Below are 23,617 nucleotides of genomic sequence, written 5' to 3'. Positions count from 1 at the left end.
AGCATATATTTAATCTCCATAGATACCATAGTTTCTGACATTTACAGCAGCTCAGAACATAAGCAAGAGGGTACATGACAGGATTTTAAAATAAATTTATTGTGGTTAAACACATACAGCCAAGACACACCATTTCAATAATTTATCTACATATAAACAATTCAGGGACATTGGTTACATTATCCAAGTTGTGCTGTCATTTTATCTTTTTCCACATTATTTTACCACCATTACCTTAAATTCACTGCCTCCTAAGTTTCCCATCCAACCTTTCAAGTTGCCATTGTAAATTTGATCTTAAATCGATAATTATTTAAAAAATCACAATGATCAAAGCAGATGTATTTTATTATTCCTATTTAAAAATAAGCACTTTTTTGTTTGTTTGAAAAATACTTAGGTGAGACTTTTAGTTTAAGGTTTAAAGTTTAGAATTTATCTAAGGGCAATAGTCATCAGGGTTTATCCAGCCTCAGTGGCTCCAGAAACTCTGCATTCAATTGAGAATCTGAAATTCTGTCCTTCAGCAGCCCCTCTTTGATCAGGATCCGTCTATAGAATCTTTGATCAGAGCATTCAGTAATGGTAGGGAGGCAGGCGCCATCCAGTTCTGGTCTCTCGGCAGTTCAAAAGACAGGATTATTATATGAGAACATGTGATTCTCTTTTTATTTTCCTGTCAGGCTGAACCCTCTCCTCCTCTGAGCTCACTGCCTAGGCGAATAATTCTTTCCTGATTACATAAAATTCATTTCTCCATTTTCTGTTCCACAATATTGTCCATGTTTCCTACCCAGTTTAGCACTTCCTACTGAAATCCTTTCTCACTTCTCATCTTGTTTTAGATATCAACATGCGTCATCATACACCATTTTCTCAGTACTCTTGTCCATCTTAAAAACTAGGTTCAACATTTCTAGTTGCGAGTTGTATGTGCGTTTTTGAGTTGTATGTGGGTTTTTGCGTTTTTGTTTGTGTCCTTGTCATTCCAGGTACACAAAAATGCATTCGGTGTGTATTCTGAAAACGTAAAGGCTACTCACCGTGCATCTTGTTACTCCTCTGGAAAACCGCATCTTCCTTGTCTACTGAGTTGGGATCGGTGCAGAAGTGTCTGATATTTTCATTGAGGTACCAGCTTTGGTTCTCATCCACCAGGGTGAACATTATAACAAACTCTCGGTCCACATCCGTCCTTGTCCCTGAATATTTATTTAGGACACCTAGCAAGCACATTTAAAAAAAAAGTAAAAGTCCAGAATGAACTAAATCCAGATGATTTTGCTAAATCTACCCTCTGCTAATAGGACCAGGAGGTTTGAGGTGGCCCGAGGCTTACATAACACTGGCTGGGTCTCCCTGGGCTGTGCAAATGGTTACCAAATGCTAACTTGATGCTTAGCAGGTCCAACGTGTGTGAGATGAAACTTCACCATCCTTACTTCCAACCAGCATTCAGGTTGTACTTCTTTCACACAGCTGTGTTTGTTCTTCTGGCAGTCAACAAGACTTTCAATATGCATTGCCAACACAGTAATTCAAATACATTAATACTTCAGTGGGATCCCATCGAGTCTACCCCGGTGGACCTCAGGAGAGTGGCCTGGAGATCTATTTCCAGAAACTCATCCATTGAAAACTCTAGGAAGCCCAGTGCTACTCAGACACACACGGGGTTACCATGAGTCAGAATCAACTCGACAGAAACTGTGTTGATTGGTTGGTTTTAGAACCCAGAAGGAAATGATAGATTTTCTCTTGGAAAAGAAAATTCATAAAACAAGAATTCTTTCAAACCCTGGATTTAGAAACCTGTTGTCCCCTCAAGGAAATAGATTATCATTGACGGAGCATGGGCACAAAGTATGAATAGGGGATTACAAAGCAAGCTGATTATTTGGGTGAAATTCGTGACACAACAGCACTGCTGTTACTTGACTGTAATTTCCACTTTTCTTTTTTTTTTTTATTTTAACAATTTATTGGGGCTGATACAATTCTTTTCACAGCTCATACATATACATACATCAATTGTATAAAGCACATCTGTACAGTCTTTGCCCTAATCATTTTTTTCTCTTTTCTTCTTTTACATTTTATTAGGGACTCAAACAACTCTTACCACAATCCATACATATACATACATCAATTGTATAAAGCACATCCATACATTCCCTGCCCCAATCATTCTCAAGGCATTTGCTCTCCACTTAAGCCCCTTGCATCAGGTCCTCTTTCCCCCCCCCTCCCCATTCCCCCCTCCCTCATATGCCCGTGGTAATTTATACCTCGTTATTTTGTCATATCTTGCCCTATCCGGAGTCTCCCTTCCCCCCTTCTCTGCTGTCCCTCTCCCAGGGAAGAGGTCACATGTGGATCCTTGTAATCAGTTCCCCCTTTCCAACCCACTCACCCTCCACTCTCCCAGCATCGTCCCTCACACCCTTGGTCCTGAAGGTATCATCCACCCTGGATTCCCTGTACCTCCAACCCTCATATGTACCAGTGTACAGCCTCTGTCCTATCCAGCCCTGCAAGGTAGAATTCGGATCATGGTAGTTGGGGGGAGGAAGCATCCAGGATCTGGGGGAAAGCTGTGTTCTTCATCGATACTACCTCACACCCTAATTAACCCATCTCCTCTCCTAAACCCCTCTATGAGGGGATCTCCATTGGCCGACACTTGGGCCTTGGGAATTTCCACTTTTCTATGTGTGATGCCAACATGGTGTGAACAACTAGTAACATGGAATTTCCCTACGGTTTGGAAACACCTAAACTTCAGAATTCTGTCATGGCTCTCAGAAATCTGGATTTACTGCCTCTCCTTAGGGTGTTAGACTGAGCTTCCATGTTAGAATCCCCCTGAGCTTCAAGCTGTTTGCAAGAGGAGGTCTATGGTAAGAGTGGAACTTCATCCAACCCACAACACACCAGAAAGTTGCCTGAGAGCAGGCATCTTACCTTTCTTACACACCAGCAGTGGGCCAATTAGCCCCGAGCAGATATCCTTGGGGGCATCGATGTGCGAGTGGTACACCCAGGTCAGGCAGTTGGCATCTGCCGGGGCAGGTGCATATTCCTCCCTAACTGGCCAGACATACGTGTAGTTTTGGCCAGGAGGAACTATGTCATCATCCTTGTTCTTCCCAGACGTCCCATCTGGGTACAGGGCTCCTATTAAGAAAAGGTAAAAACACAGTTAAAATACAGAGATCACATAGTGGAAAGGGTTGAAACTTTGGAATGAAACACAACCAAATTGAAATGTATTTACTATGAGAGTTTTAAAAAGTTACTTAAAACTATTACCACTTTGGTTTTCTAACTGGAAGGCTGAGAATATGGTGAGAACTAGATGCAGCCATGTATCTAAAGCGCCCTGACACACTGCTGAAGACAAAGTGGGTGAATAAGCAAACGTGGTGAAGAAAGCTGATGGTCCCCGGCTATCAAAAGATATATCATTTGGGGTCTTAAAGGCTTGAAGGTAAACAAGTGGCCATCTAGCTCACAAGCAACAAAGGCCACATGGAAGAAGCATACCAGTCTGTGCGATCGTGAGGTGTCAAAGGGATCAGGTATCAGTCATCATCAGAACAAAAAATCGTACCATAGTGAATGATGGGGGGGGGGGGGAGTGTGCCCAGTGAAGCCCATATGTAGGCCACTGGAGATCCCTTACAGAAGGGTCTTAGGGAGGAGACGAGCCAGTCAGGGCGTGATGTAGCAACGATGAAACATACAACTTTCCTCTAATTCCTAAATGTTTTCTCCTGCCCACCCACCCCCACCTGCCATGATCCCAATTCTACCTTGCAAGTCTGGCTAGACCAGAGGATGTACGCTGGTACAGATAGGAACTGGAAACACAGGGAATTCAGGGCCGATGATCCCTTCAGGACGAGTGGTGAGAGTGGAGATACTGGGAGGGTAGAGGGAGGGTGGGCTGGAAAGGGGAAACCGATTATAAGGATCTACATGTGACCTCCTCCCTGGGGGATGGACAACAGAAAAGTGGGTGGAGGGAGACATCGGACAGGGCAAGATATGACAAAATAATAATTTATAAGTTTCAGGGGTTCATGAGGGAGGGAGTAGTGGGGAGGTTAGTGGAAAATGAGGAACTGATGTGAGGGTCTTAAGTGGAGAGCAAATGTTTTGAAATGATGAGGGCAATGAATGTATAGATGTGCTTTACACAATTGATGTATGTATGGATTGTGAGTTGTATGAGCCCCTAATAAAATGATTAAATAAATAAAGCGCCCTGCATGAAGCCAAATCCAGTTGCCATTGGGTCGGTTCCGACTCATGGTGAGGCCATAGGTTCCATGCCGTTTTCAAGGCTGTGAACTTTTGGAAAGAGATCACCAGGCCTAGCATCTAAGCTGCTTAAAACCAGTAGCCTTCTGGTTAGTAGTTTACGTTACTTAGGGGTTCTTGTACAGAACGAGCACTTGATAACTGTTCATTATTAAGAACCCCTGATCTCCTGATAGACCTCCAATGCCAGCCAAGATTTTACTTCACTTCAGTTAACAACACCAAGAAGAGGAAAAACAGTAGATGAACAGTGAGGACGTCTTTGGTATTTATGATAGATTCAGCACCTGCACCTGTGAGGAGTCCTGAGCAATTAAGACAGCAGTGTAAAACATTATTCCTGCCTTAGAGAATCCTACAGCTTTTCTTGGAAACAAGATCTACACAAGGATGAGCCAGAATGTACTGCTCCTAGGATTCAACTTCATCCACGCACAGGCTCATTGCAAACAAAATGAGCGTAAACATGCCTGTGATCAGCTGCCGGCAAATTCTTTCAGCAATATGTTTATCACGGCCTCGCAAGGGTGTCTTCAAAGCAGACTATTAAAAACAAACAACTACCTCATGTACAAATATCAGCTAACTCAAAGAGTTCATCTTTCCATCAGTCTTTTAAGTAAGACAAAAGCTTAAGAAGACAGTTCTAGAGGGTGGATTATAACCAGAGATGAGTCTGGGGTTTATCGATACCATCCAGAGAGAAAGGTGCAAAACCATGGTTTTTGAGGGCATCTGCTGAGCCAGTTAAATTCAAGGCAGAAGGGTAAGCTCAGAAGATTATGATGACTAGCTCTTGGGATCCCAAAGGGGCAGTCTTGACAGATTTTCTCTAAGCGTACAGAATAGCCACAGGAGCTTACTCTGAAGGGATTTTAAAGAAACCCAAAATTGAATTAGTGAGAAAAAAACCCAGAAAAACTGTGCAAATGAATTTCCTTTCACTGTGACAATGGACCTGCTCATTCCTCAGGGCTCACACAAGCTGTCCCATGAGAATTTCATCAAGAAACCTTACCCCGTCACCCTATAGACGTCTTGTTAATTGCCCAAACTCAAAGGAATGAACTTGGAGTACCTGTGGATAACAAAATTGCTGTTTTGATGTAGTTTAAATCAAAGAGTGCAGACATCTTTAGGGAAAGATTAGAAAGAAAGAAACAACACTTTCAGAAGTGTGTAACTTCGATGGAGGAGATGGTGAGATGCAATAATTCACATAATTTTTATATTCTTGTTTAATGAAGAGTTCTATGATTTTTGAACTTAACTTTGTATAATAAACACATAGGACAACAAGAGGTAAAAACAAGAGGTAAAAACACATAGGACAAGAGGTATAATAAACACATAGGACAACAAGAGGTATAATAAACACATAGGACAACAAAGTTGGTGTGCTGAGGTGATTTTTGGTCCCAAAATATGAGCTGACCCCGAGGAGAACCATGACCTACAAGAGAGAGGGGTTAGGGTGTTGGGGCAAATAGGAAGAACGACTTATTTTCCCTCTGCTTCATAAACCACACTGCTCAATTTTCTCAATCGAGAAAAGCCTACTGTTGAAAACAGTTTGAAAACCAAGAAACTAATATGTGAAAATTAAAATTATCCAAAGCTTCATGATGGAGTTGAGATCTGAAAGATGTTGAGGATGTTAGGTACCATTGCGTACATTCTGGCTCATAGAGGCCCTATGACAGTAGAGTGAAACGTTGCCCTGTCTTGCACCTTCTTCACAATTAAGTAGTTGGAGCCTGTTTTCACAGTCACGGTGTCAATCCATCTCCTGGAGGGTCTTCCTCTTCTTCACGGGCTGCTGCATTAGCAAGCAGGATGTCCCTTCTAGAGACTTGTCTTTGCTGGTAGCATGTCGTGTGTGAGATGAAGCTTCACCATCCTCACTTCCAACCAGCATCTGGGTTGTACGTCTTTCAACACAGATTTGTGTGTTCTTCTGGCGGTCAACAAGACTTTCAATTGTCATTGACAACACAGTAATTCAAATGTATCCATTCTTCGGAGGTATTCCTTATCCAACTTTCACATGAGGTGATTGATAATACTGTGGCTTGGATAAAATGAACCTTAGTCCTCAAAGTGATATGTTTGCTCTTTTTTACTTTAAATAGGTCCTGTACAACAGATTCGCCCAATCCAATGCGTCGTTTGATCTCTTGACTGCTGCTTCCATGAGCATTGATTGTGAACCCAAGCAAGATGAACAGCTTGACAGCTTCAATCTTTACTTTGTTTATCATGATGTTGCCCATTGGGCTGGTTGTGAGGATTCTGGTCTTCTTTACCTTAAGCTGCAATTCACACTGAAGGCTGCTGTTCTTGATCTTCATCAACAAGGGCTTCAAGACCCCCTCTCTTTCAGCAGGCACGGTTGTGTCATCCACATATTGCAGGTGGTGAAGAAGCCTTCTTCCTATGTGGCTATCATGTTCTTCTCCATATAGTCCAGCTTCTTAGATTATTTTATCCGCATACAGATGGAAGAAGTCTAGTGTAAGGATTCAACCCTGATGCACACTTTCCCTTATTTTAAACCACAAAATATTGCCTTGCACTGTTCAAATACCTATTTGTCCAACTCCCACGGGCATATGAAGCAACTGAAAATTCTATGGTTTGGGTCAAAGTGATATCTTTGCTCTCCAACACTTTGAAAAGGTCTCGAACTGCAGATTTGCTCAGGGAAAATGTGCTGGTTCTGCATGAGCAATAATGATGTTTCCTGGAAGTTCATTCTTCTCAAGGTTACCCACAGCTTATTACGGTAACAAAATTGAATGCCTTTGAAGAGAAGCAGTAAGGAAAATATTGGAGGCTGAGGCGAGGAGAGATGGAAGTGACCACATTCCAAGTCCATTCATTCATTGAGCAAGCAGGCAAAGAAATGTGTGTTAAGAAGGCAACTTAAACAAGGTAATGTACACAAAGCAAGTCACAGAAAAGTTATAACTCAAAGACTCAGGTAGAAAGAAAATGTTTTTTAAATGATGGTGGCAACGTATGTACAAATATGCTTGATACAATGAATGTACAGATTGTTATAAGAGGTATAAGAGCCCCCAATAAAACAATTTATAAAAAAGAAAAGAAAAGGTATAACTAACAACAGCAAAAGTTATCATGTTAACTAACAAATTCTACCATGAAAACATAATTTGACTTTTGAACAGGGATATGGAAATAAAACACCACCACCTAAGCCCCTGAAAAGTGTCCACACTGTGTGTATTATCTCCTATGGTCTTCCAAGGGTCTTTTAAGATGAGTATAATAGTCCCTTCACTGGTTCTACGAGACAGGGTCTGGTTGTGTCTGACCTCTTACTCACTATGGTATCTACCCCAAAGTCATTGGGAAAATAGTGTTTGAACCATTTTCATGTATTTATTTATTAGTTTAAGCTTCCTATTTATATTTGTAATTATTTTATTCCCCAAAGTTAAATGATTCACTTAAACAATTAAGATCATATGCCACATAATGCTCCAAAGATAAAGCGAGAGAACAAGATAAACATTGGAAGCAGTAGATGAATCTAATAAGATAACTAGATCTGTTTAGTTTGAAGTATGACTCTGAATGTCCTAGATAACAACTCAAAAGGAAATATATATATGACTATATTATTTCTTTGTCCTATAAGAGGAAACTTACTAGTTCTTTAAAGAGAGATGAAGATTTATTTTGGTATTAAATTCTGAGAGTATTTTCTAGACAATCAGTATACATAAATTATTGAGTAATGGGTTTGCCTGGGTAGACCAGAGAAAAAAAATTCATAAACACTCATATGTTATAAAACAGAGTTTTATATATAAAGGGTAACTGTACATTAAGCATCCCAACCCAGTCCAGTCCAAGCCCATAAGTCCAACATTAGCCCATATGTCCAACACTGATCTACAAAGTCCTCCTCAATCTCACAAAACACATGAAATGATGCCGACTGTGGGAAGAGAGCCAAATCAGGGAGGGTGTAAGCATATCAGCACTAGCAGGGGTCTCCATGTGGCTGCTCCAGCACCCAGGGATGCATTGGGGTAGGTCCATGTGGCTTCTCCTCAGGGATGTCTTATAGGAAGTGAGCCTTCCCAGCTGAAGCAGGGAACTGGCTAAGGCAGCCTCAACTGATCCGACCATCAAAGAACAAGACACCAGAAGAGCGAGGCTCACCGAGCCATTTATCTCTTTGCCCTTCAATTAATCCCACATGTGTTCATTGGACACATTGGCAAAATAAACCTTAACAATCACACGAAACATAATGAATTCTGTCTTCAATACTTCCAAAAAAAATGGTCCTCAATAGGATGTAAACATTCCTAATTTTATAATTTCGTTGTGCCTCAATGAAGAGTATACCTAGTCATCTTTTAATTGAAGTTAAGCTTGTTTCGTTTACAGCTAAGGTGATATATTGCTCTAATTAGAAAGAGGACTTGTTTTAGATGCTGAGTTGATTCTGACTCATTGTGACCCAAGCTGACTGAGTGGAAGTGCCACACAGGGTTTTCTTGACTGGAATCTTCACTGATTGCCAGGTGTTTCTCCCATGGAGTGGTTGGGTAGGTTAGAACCTCTAAACTGTATTTTATACCCCCCCCCCACCAAGGACATAGCCAATGTGCCAAACAGGGTCCCTTGATAGAGGATGAAAAAATACAAAGTGGATACAAAAATACAAATAGACCAAATACGAAGTGCTACACTCCATCCCTTGGCTTCCATTTCTTGCATTACCCTGGTCCCTAGGAGCACCGAACACTGTCAGCTCCTTCCCTCTTCCTTAAAATTGTCTCCTCCCTGTGACATCACACTGTCCTCTTTGGTCACTCTTTTTAATCCCTTTGCCAATCCATTCTCCTTCACCTTCCATTCAATGCCAGAATGCCTCAGGGCACCAGGCTGGCTCCCTTCCTTCCTTGCCCACTGTTCCCTCCCTGTGTGATACCAGCCATTCCCATAACGTCACTGATCATCCAACACCAGTGACTGCCCATTTTATCTCCATCCTGGACCTCACTGTGGTGGTTACATAATCTGTTGTAAATTTGAGACTACTAAAAGTGAAGGGGTGGAATTAAGCGTGTCAATCAGGCCACAGCTTGATGACTGAGGTAGTTAGTTTATTGTGCCAACCTGACCAATAAACACATCTGGAATTAATTGAAGGGAGGAGAGATAAATGGCTCGGCGAGGCTTGCCTTTTTTGTCTCTTGCTCTTTGATCACTGGACCAATGTGAGGCTGCCTTGCTTGTTCTGTGCCTCAATTTGTAAGCTACACTACCTGTGGGACACCTAACCCATGGACTGTGTCACTGTAATTTGAGGTTCCTTCAAGATTTGCTTCACCAAACTATTGGATTTACATCTCTTGAACTGGGGACTATTGGACCCTGTCATCTAGCTGACTGTTGGTGACCTGCCTTCCTGTTTGCTGCCTGTGCCCAGATAGCCTGAATTACTTTACAGAGGACTACCCGGCGGCCCTCAAGACTTGAAGGACTGCCAATGTCTCACAACTATCTCACGGGAGTGAGTTGCACTGAGCCATTTGTACTGCTTTATAATTTAATTAATTGTTTATTTCTTATGTTATATACCTATCTATCTGTATAAATATATATAAAATTATTAGCATTCTGGCTTTGCTTCTCTAGAGAACACTGTCTAGTACAATGACCTCATTTGGAGGTGCTAAGGAGATAAGTACCTCATTGATACTTATGCACTCACTCCCTTTGCACTCACTCCCTTTGAGACATTATGATGATGAGCCTGATGGAGCTACACTGATGCAGCCAGAGCCCTGGGAGCTGCATGAGCCATGTGGAGACCCCTGCCAGCGCTGAGATGCTTACTCCACCAATGGATCCACAAGACTTTTTACTCACTGGCCTGTGATCTTGTATCTGGCATTATTGCATGTGTTTTGTGAGTCTGTAGAGGACTTTATAGATTGGTATCTGACACATGGGCTAATATCAGACTTATAAACTTGATCTGGGCTGGGCTGAGATGTTTTCTCAATACTCAATTGCTCTTGTATATAAAGCTCTCTCTTATACACATATGAGTGTCTATGAATTTGTTTCTCTAGTCAACCATGACTAATACACTCACCTTTGAACTTTACAGTGGGATCCAACTGTTCCTTGGTATCCCCACATGCATATCTCAAAGAGATCTCAAATGCAACATCTCCCAATGAGTGCTCACTCTCCCTTCCCAAACCTGGTCCCCAGCCACTGTCCCCTCGCTCTGTGAAAGGCACCACTAGTATTTAACATCATAAACCAGAGACATAGGGAGCATTCCATCACCTTCCTCTTCCTCACCCACCCCTCCTTTCCAAAAGACCATGAGAACCTGTCTTTGCTTCTTCTCAAATCCGCCCATTTACATCCATCTTCACTATTTTCAAAGGGGCCTTGTTGGGATAGTGAGTTATCCATTGGGCTGCTAACCGCAAGGTTGGCAGCTCAAGCCCACCAGTCTCTCCATAGGAGAAAAACAAAGTTCTCTGCCCCATAAAGATGTACAGACTCCGAAAGCCTAGGGAAAAGTTCTACTCAATCTTATTGAGTCACCGTGAGTGGATTCAGGGGCAGTTGGTTTGGATTTGGTTTAGGCCACCAATTACAAACCTGATCCATGCTGCCAACCTCTCTCAGCTACACCTTCTACAGGGACTTTTAACTGGCTTGACCCACATCTCTTATCTTTGTAATCCATTCTCTAAGCCAGGCATCTTCAAACTACAGCTCACGGGCCACATGCAGCCCGCTGAGGGCATTTATCCAACCCGCCGAGTGTTTTTGCTCCATTTGTTTTTTTACTTCAAAATAAGGTATGTGCAGTGTGCATAAGAGTTTGTTCATAGTTTGTTTTTTTCTTAACTATAGTCTGGCCTTCCAATGGGTCTGAGGGACAGTGAACTGGCCCCCTGTTTAAGAAGTTTGCGGACCCCTGGTCTAAGCCATACCAACTGTGACCTTTCAAGTATCAGGTCTGATTATCTTGTTCCTTGCTTAAAATCCTTCTATGGATTCTCATGCCTCTTAGGATAAAAGGTTAAATGTGGATTGCAAAGCCCAGCGTATCTGGCTCAAGCAACCCTACGCGGATCAGTTTTCTACTGGGTATTCACACCGTGAGGAGGGCAGTAGAGCCAGCGTTAGGCTCACAGGCACTAGACTTAAACTGCTTAGAATTAAATATTATCTCCATCACTTATTAGTTATGTAGAGTGTTAGAAAGAGTTTTATATACAAGAGGAATTGAACATCGAGAAAGCATCCCAACCCAGTCCAGTCCAAGTCCATAAGTCCGATACTAGGCCATATGTCCGATATCAATCCATAAAGTCCACTTTAGAATCACGAAATACATATAATGATGCTGAAAGAAGGATGATCCCAGGCCAGTGGGTAGAAAGTCTTTGGGTCCAGTGGCATTGTAAGCATCTCAGTGCTGGCAGGGGTCTCCCTGTGGCTTCTCTGGCTTCAGAGGTCTGGTTGCATCCACGTGGCTTGTCAGCTGCCATGTGTCCCAGGATATGGCCTTATCAGTAGAGATAGTGTCTCCTGCCCCTAAGAAGGAATACCTGATTTCCCAGAATTCTCAGAAGGAGGCCACGCCCACACAGAAGCCTCATTGGCTATGATCCGATTGACAGCTAGGCTCCACCCCTGCAGTCTTCATCCTTAAATTGACACCAGATTAGGTGACTACCACATGTGGGTTAGGCAATTTCCTTCTCTTCTGTGAGTCTTATCGATAAGGGGATGATAGTTACAATACCTACCTCATAGAATCTTGAGACTTGTATGATGTAGTACTCTATAAAACATTTATAACCCTGCCTAGCATACAGTAAACATTCGATGAAAACTGCTTATTTATTTATAGTACTTGCTTAAGTCTTTAATCGCCTCTCTGTGTGTTTATGATTAGAAGAAGGAGTTTTGAAAAGACTTTGAGTACTGGTAGTGTTAACAATACCTGACTATAAAAACACATTCATTTGGTTGTATGTGTGCTAGCACTTGGGGCTTTTTAATTATTACAACCTGTTCACCTATCAAAATAAGGAAATTGGGAACTTTGAGAATCCTGAAAGTTGGTGGGGTTATGGGAGAAATAGGCTGTTGTAAGTAAATAACAGAAGAGTAAAAAGGTGCTTTTCCAAAACTTGTTCTTGTGCTAGGCGAAGCATTACAGAGTAGATGAGTTTTCCATTCAAGAAGTCATATACATTTTGTCTCATGTCATTGATTGCAATTCCCACAAGGTAACATCACACACCCACTCCTCCCTGTGGTTCTTGTTTCCATTTCTCCTCCCCCCTCCCACTCCTCACCTGACTTTGTCATTGGGTAAATACTGCCCTTTTGGTCTCAAATGGTTGATGATTCTAAAATGTGTGTACCTCACAATGTGCAATTTTTTTAGAGAACAACTTGGAAATTCTTATCCAAAACACTTATTTGAATATAACCAGCCATTTCATTTTTAAAAATTCACTCTAGGGATATACTTTAAACCATGTGTTAGCATTCAGGGACTGAATGCCCATTGTAGAATTGCTAGTACCCAACCTATGTAGCTACCAAAACTGAACTGATACATTCGGCACAACTCTTTAAAGGAAGGTCTACATATGTTAATATTAAAAAACTCCAAAATAAATAAAAGAACATACATTGCTAGGGGTGTTTGGGAGGATCGGTTAACATTCCAAGTGCCCACAGATGTTGGATCTATCAAACAAAGATTTCAAACAGCTATTAAAAATATATTCAAGCCACTGAAAATTTCTATGCTGAAAGAAATAAAGGCACATAGGACTAAACAACTCAACCAATCTAGAATCTCAATAAAGAAATAGAAATTATTTTTTAATGGAAAGTTTTTGCATTGAAGAGTATAATAAATGAAAGCAAACATTCACTGGAGGAATTCAACCAGAACTTCAAGATCAGAAGAATCACTGACTTTGAAAGTAGATTAATAGAAATTACCTTATCTGAAGGAAAAAGCGTTGGAGGAAAAGACTGAAGAACACTAATCCAGGTCTCAAAGACCTATGAGACAAGATCGAGTGTGCTAAATATGCAATAGGGTCTACCAAAGGAGAAGAGACAAAATCGTTTGAAGAAATAATGCCCAACAGCTTTCCAAGTTTTGTACAAGATTCAATCAACACATTGGAGAGAACATAATGAACCATAACTAAGACAATTACAAATACAAAGAGATCCAAAGAATACCCCTCCACAACTACTGAAAGAGTAAATATTGAAGGCAGAAAGAGAATACAGGAGTGTATCAATAAGATAAGCAGTGGACTTTTCATTTTAAACATCGGAAACCAGAAGACAATGAGATGACATACTCAAGGTGCTGGGAAGAAAATTAAAATCAACCAACAATGCTACACAAAAGTCACCCTTCAAAATTGAAGTCAACATAGGAAATAATAATAAGGGTCCTGGACCAATAATGAGAGGAGTGGTACCAGAAAGGTAAGGGGAAGGTGGGGGAGAAAGGGAGAACTGATCACAAGGATCTACATATAACCCCCTCCCAGGGGCATGGACAACAGAAAGTAGATGGAGACATCGGTCAGTGTAAGACATGAAAAAACAATAATAAATTTATAAATTATCAAGGGTTCATGAGAGAGGGAGGGTGGGAGGAAAAGGGGGGAAGAGGAACTGATACTAAGGGCTCAAGTACAAAGAAAATGTTTCGCAAATGATGATGGCAACAAATGTACAAAATGTGCTTGACACAATGGATGTATGGATGGATTATAATAAGAGCTGTATGAGCCCCCAATAAAATGATTTTAAGGGGGTTCCTGGGGGAGAGGGGAAGTAGATAAAAGGAGTGGATGAAGGTGAGCTGATATCAAGGAGTTCAAGAAGAAAGAAAATGTCTTGAAACTGATTGTGGTAACAATTGTACAATCTGATGGATGTGATTGAACTATAGAGTGTTATGATATCCGCAAGACCTCCCAATAACATGATTTTTAAAATGAAGGCAAGATAACAAACATTCCAGTTAGACTAATATTGAGAGAATTTTTGTTAGCAGATCTTCCCTTAGAAGAAATCCTAGTTACTATTGCCGAACATTTTGATCAAAAATCTCATGGAAGGATCCTGATCAAAAGTGGGGCAGTGGAGAACAGAACTTTGAATGCTTGGGCACTCCATGGAGCCATGACGGTAGGACCTACCCTGAAACTATTGCCCGGAGAGAATATTTGTCCTCAAACAAAAACGTCCCCTGAAGTTCCCTTAAAACCAAAGAATGATCACCCGAGTGGATGCGATTTGAGTTTGCATTGCTCCAAGGAAGACTGGTGTTGAGCATCTTTTAATAACCTTATGAAAATATTCATATTTTCTTTGTTGAAAAAGCTATTCACATATTTTTGTCCATTTAAAAATTGGATTGTCTTTTTATTTTGAGTTGTTAGAGTCCTTCTGCAGTAACAGACAACTCTCCTTTATCAGAAATAGGATATATAAATATGTTCTTCCAGTCAGTGGTTTGTCTTTTTGTTTCTTTAACAATATCTTCTGAAGTGAAACAGTGTTTAATTTTGATGTAGACCAATTTATTAAATTTTTCTTTTATATGCTTTGGATGTTATATACCCAAACTTTTTTCCTAACCCAAGATCATTTTGATTTTTCCTATTTTTCCCCAGCAGGCTTATAGTTTTAAGAGGTTAATATCTGTGATCTTTCTGAATGAATTTTTATATATAATGTGAAGTAAGGCTCTACATTCATTTCTTCTTCAGGTAGATATAAAGTTGTTGAAAAATTTATCCTTTCCCCATTCTATTGATTTGGCAATATTATTTTTAAAATCAGTGATCATAAATGTAAGGGCTACCTTCTTGCCTATACTGTGCCTTTCAATCCATGGACATGGAATTGAAATCTCTTTAAATTCTCCCAACAATGATGAATAATTTTAGGTGTATAAAATTTGCTTTTTGTTGTTGTTTAATTTGAATCTCTCGCAGCTGGGATTGCTAGGAGTCAGCATCAAGTCTGCAATAACTGGTTTCATACTGATTTCTGTTATAAAGATTGTGCTGTGGCTTTGGTGAAAGCTTACAGAGAAAATTAAGTTTCCCACCCAACAATTTTCACAAATGTGTTTTGTGACATTAGTTGTAATCCCGTCAATGAAACAGCCTTCTTCCCACTCCCTCCCTGGGCCCTCTGTTTGCCCCTCTCTCTCTGTCCCCTCTGCCTTCTGGGCTTAGGGGCAAATGCTGCTCTGTGGGTCTTGGATGGCTGAGTTTCCCGAGAAGCACATTCTTCACTGATGTTATATGGAAACAGAGACAAGACTAACAATATGGGTCTCACAGTTACCTTCTGAATCCTTGTTGTAGAAAACACCATGAGGATGCAAGGAGTAGGGCCGGGAAGCGAAGTTCTTCAAGTGAATGACAATCACATCATCCACTTCAGCCCTCAAGATCGGGCCCAAGAACCCAAGCCAGGAGGGTTTGGGGATCTCCGTGGAATAGGTCCCATCTGTGTAATGTCTGTAAATGGCCTTTTTGTAAATACCGCCTATCCTGTTGGGCCCTCTTTCGAGATATAAAGTCGCAAGCCTAAAAACAAGAAGGAAAATATTTTATGGTCAGCAATCAAAGGGAAATTTGAATAGTCTATGGTCGTAGTCCATGAAGTACATTGATGGACCTCATCAGGTCTTCACTCTTACACTTACGTCCTACAGGTTGGTAGGACGGCCTTCAATTCACCAGGCTTTGAACTGGTCCGTGCTCCTTCCACCTGCTGAGAATGTGCCTTTCCACCCAGAGACACTGAGTCGGAATCTACATTTTAACAAGGTCCAGGGTGATTCTGAAGTAGTAACCAGCAAATTACTAGTTTGGAAACTGAGGCTCACAGAGTTAGATGATGAGCCTAAAAGCATAAATAATAATCATGATAAAACTTAAAAAAGAAAAAGAAGTTGAAGTCACTCTCTCCAGTTGTGCCTTTGCATTCAACATGTCTGGTGCTTCACTTTTTTACTTAATGGACATTTATTATGCATTGACTTCACTCCCAGCCCTTTACCAGGTGGAATAGAAATACAAACTACCTTGGAATCTAAAATTGCAAAAAATTGACTATACAAATTAATATGCAATTATGTGTCAACAAAGTATAATAGTCCAAAGAAGGGCGATAGTGCTATTGAAGAGTTTTTTTTTTTAATATTCATGGTAGCAATTAGGGCCTTACAAGCTCATGAGCAACCATCTAAGGGGTTGGTCTCTCCCCATCTAGAAGAAAGAAGAGTGATGGAAACAATTAGTCTGGTGGACTAATGAGCTGCACAAACATCAGGCTCTACAACCCTGAGAAGAGAAGAACTAGGTGGTGCCCGACGACCACTACCAACCACTCTGAAAAGTATCAATTGGAAGATCCTGGTAGAGTCAGAGGAAAATGTAGAACTGAACTTAAAATCAGAAGCGTTATCAGGCTTACTGGCTGCATAGAGATGGGTAGAACCCCAGGACTAAGGCTCTCAGTGACTCACCAAGCCTGGAACCAGACTTACCCCGTGTTAGAACAATCAGCATTGAAGATCAAAAGGGCAGCATTTACCCAAAGAAAAAGTTCAGAAGGACTACAGAAAAGAAAGAGGGATGGAAATAGGAAACATAGGAAGTTTAATAGGTTAGGCTACATTCAAGGGATTGCAATGGAAATGTTGAAATAAAATATTTGTGATTTGTTGAATGTAAAACCATGACTTTCTCTGTAACCTCCACCTAATTGACAATAAACAAGTTTAAAAAAAATACTCATGAAAAACACAGCGACTAAAAAGACATAGGATTGAGTGACAAAGAAGAGAAAGTAGGACTCATGATGCAAAGCTACAGCATGAGCATCATGGAGGAAAATGTCCACATCGTTTGGGGGAACAGTCTGGGATACATGTCTGAGGAGGGGAAGAGCCTGTTGAAACTAGGACTACACTAATCTCTACATTGCCCCAAACATCAACACCACGACAGTCCAGTTAAAACATGGACAAAGGATATGAACAGGCACTCCGCCAAGGAGGCCAATGGTTTCATGAAGAAGTACTCACAGTCGATATCCCTTAGAGAGGAGCAAAGCAAACAGCAATCACATGGCATCACTTTTTATTTTAGGCAAGCTCACTCTTTTAATCGCCGTGCAAATCCCCATGATACAAACCAAGCAAGTGGGGTTTACAGAGGTGCAGGAAGGGGCCGAGACCCAGGCAAGAGCAGCCCTGTAGTTCAAGCCTCCAAACTAGGACCTCTGCCTCTGCTCCGTGCTCATCGTTCCCATGGCTTCACTCGTCTCTCTTACACTCGCTCTCTAGATTTTCGCTCCTCGCCTGGCTTCCTGTGGTTTGTCCCTTACCTAAAATGACACCTGATTAGTGCAGCTTTCTCTTTTTTTAACTCTGATCCTTTCTTTATTTCCTTTTAAAAATCATTTTATTGGGGGTTCATACAATTCTTACCACAATCCATACACACATCCATTGTGTCAGGCACATTTGTACATTTGTTGCCATCATCATTCTCAAAACATTTGCTTTCTACTTGAGCCCTTGGTATCAGCACCTAATTTTCCCCTCCCCTTGACCCCTCACGAACTCTTGATAATTTATCAATTATTATTATTTTTACATGTCTTACACTGTCTGATGTCTCCCTTCAACCACTTTTCTGTTGTCCGTCCCCCCAGGGAGGGGCTTATATGTACATCCTTGTGATTGGTTTACTCTTTCTACCCCACCTTCCTCTTAACCTCCTGGTATCAGTACTCTAATTATTGGTCCCAAGGGATTTATCTGTCCTGGATTCCCTGTGTTTCCAGTTCTTATCTGTACCAGTGAACATCCTCTGGTCTAGCTGGATTTGTAAGGTAGCACTGGGCTCATGATAGCTGGGGGCAGGACTTTAAAGAACTAGAGGAAAGTTGTATGTTTCATCATTGCTGCCCTGATGGCATCTTCTCCTGGCAGTCTTAACAATGATCCCAAAGTAAGCAAAACCAGAACATAGCAAACACTTGTAAGGGTGTGGGGAGATTGGAACTCTGGTGCCTTGCCGGTGGGATTATAAAGTAGTAAAAACATTAGGGAAAATAATATGGTACTTTCTTTAAAAGTTAGAAGTAGATATATCATATGATCTGGCAATCCCATACCAGGTATAAGAGCCAGAGAAATAAGAGCCATTCCATGACTAGATGTCTGAGTGAAGGGAAAGGCAATATACAATTTGGAGGAGGTCAGCACAACGTGGCCACGGCAAAGGAAGGCGCTGAGAGATATTCCTTCCAGAGCAAAAGGCTACAACAGTTAATGCGATTACAGCCACAATCTTACAATAACGGTAATAACAAACAGTTTATGAGCATACACATAGGGAGATATGTACGCTGAATAGGTGTGGAATCGCATATGGGAGTATACCCATAGCAGAGGATATTTCCACATATGTATTTTTATGCACTGAAAATATATCCAGGCATGTAGTAGAGCATACAGGGCAAAGCTATGTGAACTTCTTAGCCATAACCAAATACCTGAAGGGACTGAGTCGCTGGGTTTGAAGGCATAGGGCCAGAACACCTAGGTCAATTGGCATAATATACCCATAAAGACAATGTTCTACATCCTACTTTGTGAGTACCAAGTAGCGTCTTACAGTGATTGGTCTCATCCTCTTCCAGAGCAAAGTAAAGAAGCTCAAAGATTCAGGGAATCAATTAATCTAAAGGACTAATGAACTACAAAACCACAGCCTCCACAAGAAGAACTGGATGATACCTGGCTTGACTCTGACCAGGATCATAATAGAAGGTCCTAGACAGAATGGGAGACAAATATTGGGTAAAATTAAAATCTATTAAAATAACAACAACACAGACTTACTGGTCTAATAGAGATTGGTGGAACCCCTGAAATGGGATCCTGAGTTACCCTTCAAACCTGTAACTGAACCCACTCCTAGAGATCACCATTCAGCCAAACAATAAATGGGCCTATAAATAAACAGTAACACTCATGAGAGTGTGTTCCTCCTAACAAATAGCCACAAGAGACCAAAAATAAAATATATCCCAACAACAAAGTTCAGAAGATGGAAAAGGGAAGGCAAGAAAGCTGAATAGAAACAGAGAAACTGGGGAGGACGTTACAAGAGTGCTGTTGTCATGGTAACAGGATTGCAACTATCCCCAAACAAAAGAGCTATATTCGATTCAATGGGAAATTGCCATATATACTCGAGTAGTAGCCTACCCAAATATAAGCCAAAGCTCCTAATTTTACCACCAAAAACTGGGGGAACTTATTGACTCGTGTATAAGCCAGTGGGAGGAGGGGGGGGGAAGGTGGAAGCTACTCGTAAACTTCAAAATAAAATAGGTATCAATAAAATTACATTAATTGAGGCATTAGTAGGTTAAATGCTTTTGAATATTTATTTCAAAGAAAAACAGTAAACTGCCCTCTCAATAAAGAAACAACTCAAAAAAGAAAAGAAAAACAGTAAACTAGCTCTCTAAGTGGAAAAGAGGGTCAGCAAAAACAACATGGTGTCAACAATAACCATACACGCTGTGTTCCTACATACTCACCGCATGCGCACGGCGCAGCTTGTAGAGTTTGAGGCCTAATGTAGGCTGATGATGTTCCAGAATATGATGACATGACTGTTTGCATAGAGCAGCCTGTGTGAGGGCTCATGACATACCCGCTGCGTTGGGTACGCACTGTGTTAGTGCATATGCAGGGTCACGGTGTATGCATGGGAAGTGCTAACGCAACGCATGCAGCAACACAGTACGTACACAACACAGCGTGTATATTATGAGCCCTCACACAGGCTGCTCTATGAAAGCACAGTCAACACTGGGTCCCGATCGGGGTTAATAAGAAAATAAAACATAGCAGACTAAGTACTGTAAATAAATATACTGTATATCCAAGACTAGAGATATACCGGTACTTGTATTCAGCAATGCTTGGGCGGAGCAAGGGGACTGGACCAAGCACGGGTAAGATTGTAAAAGCTACGTCATTGATCACAGCCCTGGAGAAAGGTGGGGGGAGAAGAGCAGCCCCATCCGGCATTCATCGGACAAGCATGCGGTGCGCCCCAGGTCCCAGCACGCAGAAGCGGGCACATTCTTGCCCAGTATGACACGGACAACACAGAGATTGCCGGCGTGCAGGAGATAAGAAAAGCGGTGATACCAGCAGTCATGGGACCACCCACAGAGGCTGCAGGCGCCAGCAGATGAGCGGGAGAGACGGGAGAACACCCGCGCTGCACCAGAGAACAGGTGGGTGGGGACTTCACTCAAGTATAAGCTGAGGGGGGCTTTTTCAGCATTAAAAATGTGCTGAAAAACTCAGTTTATACATAAGCATATATGGTACTTTGCTCTATAAACTTTCAATCATTGCATGATAAATTGCTAACAAAAAGGTAGGAGTAGATGGATAATAAACTTTAAATCTAAAGAATTGGGAATTTATCTTGGAAGCACTGAGCACTGAAGACTCACGAAGGCCTTTCAGCAAGAGAGTGACGCGATAATCCCGGGGGGTGCAGAGCGTTAGTGCGCTTGGCCACTAAACAAAGGGTGAGGGATTTGAGTCCAGCCAGAATTTTGTTTCAGGAAGAAGAAAAAGTCCGCCATGGAAAACCACGCAGTACAGTTGTGCGCTGGCACACACGGGTCACAATGGTCCCAATCGACTCAATTCTGAGCTGCTTTATTGTGATACTGGTGTGGAAGCTTTAGAGGCGTGGGGGGGGGGGGCAAAGGCGAGTAAACTGTTAGGAGGACATTATAATCTTTCCAGGTTGGAAGGACTCAGACAGCAGAAAAAAAGGATAGATGTGAGGAAGCATTCTAAAAACTTGCTGTGACGGACCAGGGGTGTGAGGGGCGATATTGGGAGGGTGGAGGGTGAGTGGGTTACAAGGATCTACATGTGACCTCCTTCTGGGGGATGGATAACAGAAAAGGGGGCGAAGGGAGATGTCGGACAGGGCAAATATGACAAAATAATAATTTACAAATTATCAAGGGCTCATGAGGAAGTGGGGAGCGGGGAGGGAGGGGGGAAAAAAGAGGACCTGATGCAAAGGGCTTAAGTGGAGAGCAAATGCTTTGAAAATAATGAGGGCAAAGAATGTACAGATGTGCTTTACACAATTGATGTATGTATGGATTGTGCTAAGAGTTGTATGAGCCCCTAATAAAATGTTTAAAAAAAAAAACAAAAACAACTTGCTGTGACAGGATGCCTTCTTGGGGTCCCAAGATGAACAGAGACTCGGTCCTGGGAGCAGAGAGGCGCTGAAATAACAGCAGCATTGCTGATACCACTTCAGAGATGGCCGTTCCATCTTCTCCTGGGGAGGGGAAGATGCTTACCCACTCTCAGGCTATGTACTCAGCACTGGGCTCCCACCCTAGCTCTCACTCCAGAAGTACAGGATTCTGCCTGAGCAAAAGCTCTACCACTCTTCGCTGCAGCTATCTCAAGAGCTGCCTCCTCTCTGGAGACAGGGCAGCAAGTCTCCCTCTTGCACCTATACATACATGCAAGCACTGTCTTGCAATCAGTCAACAAGCAGGCACTGCACTTTGGCCTTGTATTCAAGACTGAGGATACAGAAAAAAACAAGGCAAAAGCTCTACATCAGAGGAAGAGAAATACAGACGGTGTTCTGGGGCATCTGGTGCAGAATGGAAGACAAGTCAGGGAAGATTTCCTAGTGGAGTCACCCACCCAACCAATTGCCATTAAGGTGACTCTGACTCTGGTGACCCTTTGTGGAATTGAGTCAGAGGGTTGAATCCCTCTGACCATAGGCGAGGGATATGAATAGACTTGCTCTCAAACAAGGCTTTCAATAGCTGAGTTTTCAAAAGCAGATCACTAGGTCTTTCTTCCTAGGTGCCTCTTGGTGAGTTTTTGATTAGCAGCCAAGAATGTTTCTCATCTGTACCACCCAGAGGCTGCTGCCTAGAGACAGTCATGCCAAAATGGGGCCTTGAAGAACATTTTTCTGTTGTCCATCCCCCAAGGAGGAGGTTATATGTAGATCCTTGTACTCAGGTCCTCATTTCTACCCCATCCTCCCTCTACCCTCCCAGTATCGCCGCTCACACCCCTGGTCCTGAAGGGATCATCCGTCCTGGATTCCACGTTTCCAGTTCCAATCTGTACCAGTGTACATCCTCTGGTCTAGCCAGACTATCCAGATTTGTAAGGTAGAATTGGGATCATGATAGTGGGGGAGGTGGGCAGGAAGTATTTAGGAACAAGAGGAAAGTTGTATGTTTCATTGTTGCTACAAACTGCACCCTGACTGGTTCATCTCCTCCCCACAACTCTTCTGTAAGGGGATGTCCAGTTGCCTACAGATGGGTCTTGGGTCCCCAATCTGCACTCCCCCTCATTCACAATGATTTGATTTTTTGTTCTTTAATGACTGATACCTGATCCTTTTCATACACCTTATGATCACACAGGCTGGGGTGCTTCTTCCATGTGGGCTTTGTTGCTTCTGAGCTAGATAGTCATATGTTTACCTTCAAGCCTTGAAGACCCCAGATGCTATATTTTTTGATAGTCAGAAACCATCAGCTTTCTTCACCACTTTTGCTTATGCACCCATTTGTCTTCAGCAATTGTATCGGGCAACATCCACGTCTTATGGCGTATGTAACACAGCCTAATCCATCAGCACATCAATTTCCCCAAACACAAACACAATGTTCACAAAGGAAACCAGCATTTGTGATCCAAGCCTGACCAATCAGTGGAATTCCTTCCTCCACTAGCGCACTCCAGACCACAGTGGGATAACAGCAGAGGAGCTGGTTGATTCTAACAGAAGGAACCTAGTGGTCTCAAGCTTCTCCGGGCACAAGGATCTGCTTGCGCATTTGGAGCTGGGGATGTGTCGGGAGCTTCCAGCAATAAGGATACCCTGAGAGGAGAGTCTGTCTGAGAACTAACTAACACAGAGAATGTAGAATCTTGAGATGAGCCTATACAGCTAACTTCCCCTAATGGTCTACCTTTGGAGTCCTGGATCATGTAACCCAATGGATTCCTTCTTTAAGCTCAAGTTGGATCTGCATAATTTACAACTGGAAGTGTTCTTTCTGAGTACTACAACACTTTAAG

At 42.0% G+C, this 23,617-nt stretch overlaps 1 protein-coding gene across 1 annotated transcript in view; it reads right to left on the bottom strand.

Moving 5' to 3' along the window:
- HEPHL1 (hephaestin like 1) overlaps positions 1-23,617 on the bottom strand; it is an 87,371-nt gene that overhangs the window by 51,595 nt on the left and 12,159 nt on the right. Inside the window, exons 2-4 of the mRNA XM_075548717.1 lie at positions 15,757-16,001; positions 2,965-3,177; positions 1,044-1,223 (exon numbers count right to left, since the gene is read on the bottom strand). Of these exons, the coding sequence (XP_075404832.1) occupies positions 1,044-1,223; positions 2,965-3,177; positions 15,757-16,001 (638 nt within the window). The remainder of the gene's footprint in view (positions 1-1,043; positions 1,224-2,964; positions 3,178-15,756; positions 16,002-23,617) is intronic.

Source organism: Tenrec ecaudatus, chromosome 4 (genome assembly GCF_050624435.1).
Source record: "Tenrec ecaudatus isolate mTenEca1 chromosome 4, mTenEca1.hap1, whole genome shotgun sequence".
In the NCBI taxonomy this organism is placed as follows: Eukaryota; Metazoa; Chordata; class Mammalia; order Afrosoricida; family Tenrecidae; genus Tenrec; species Tenrec ecaudatus.
The sequence above is the reverse complement of the archived record's forward strand: the minus strand, read 5'-3'. Positions and strand labels throughout refer to the sequence as shown.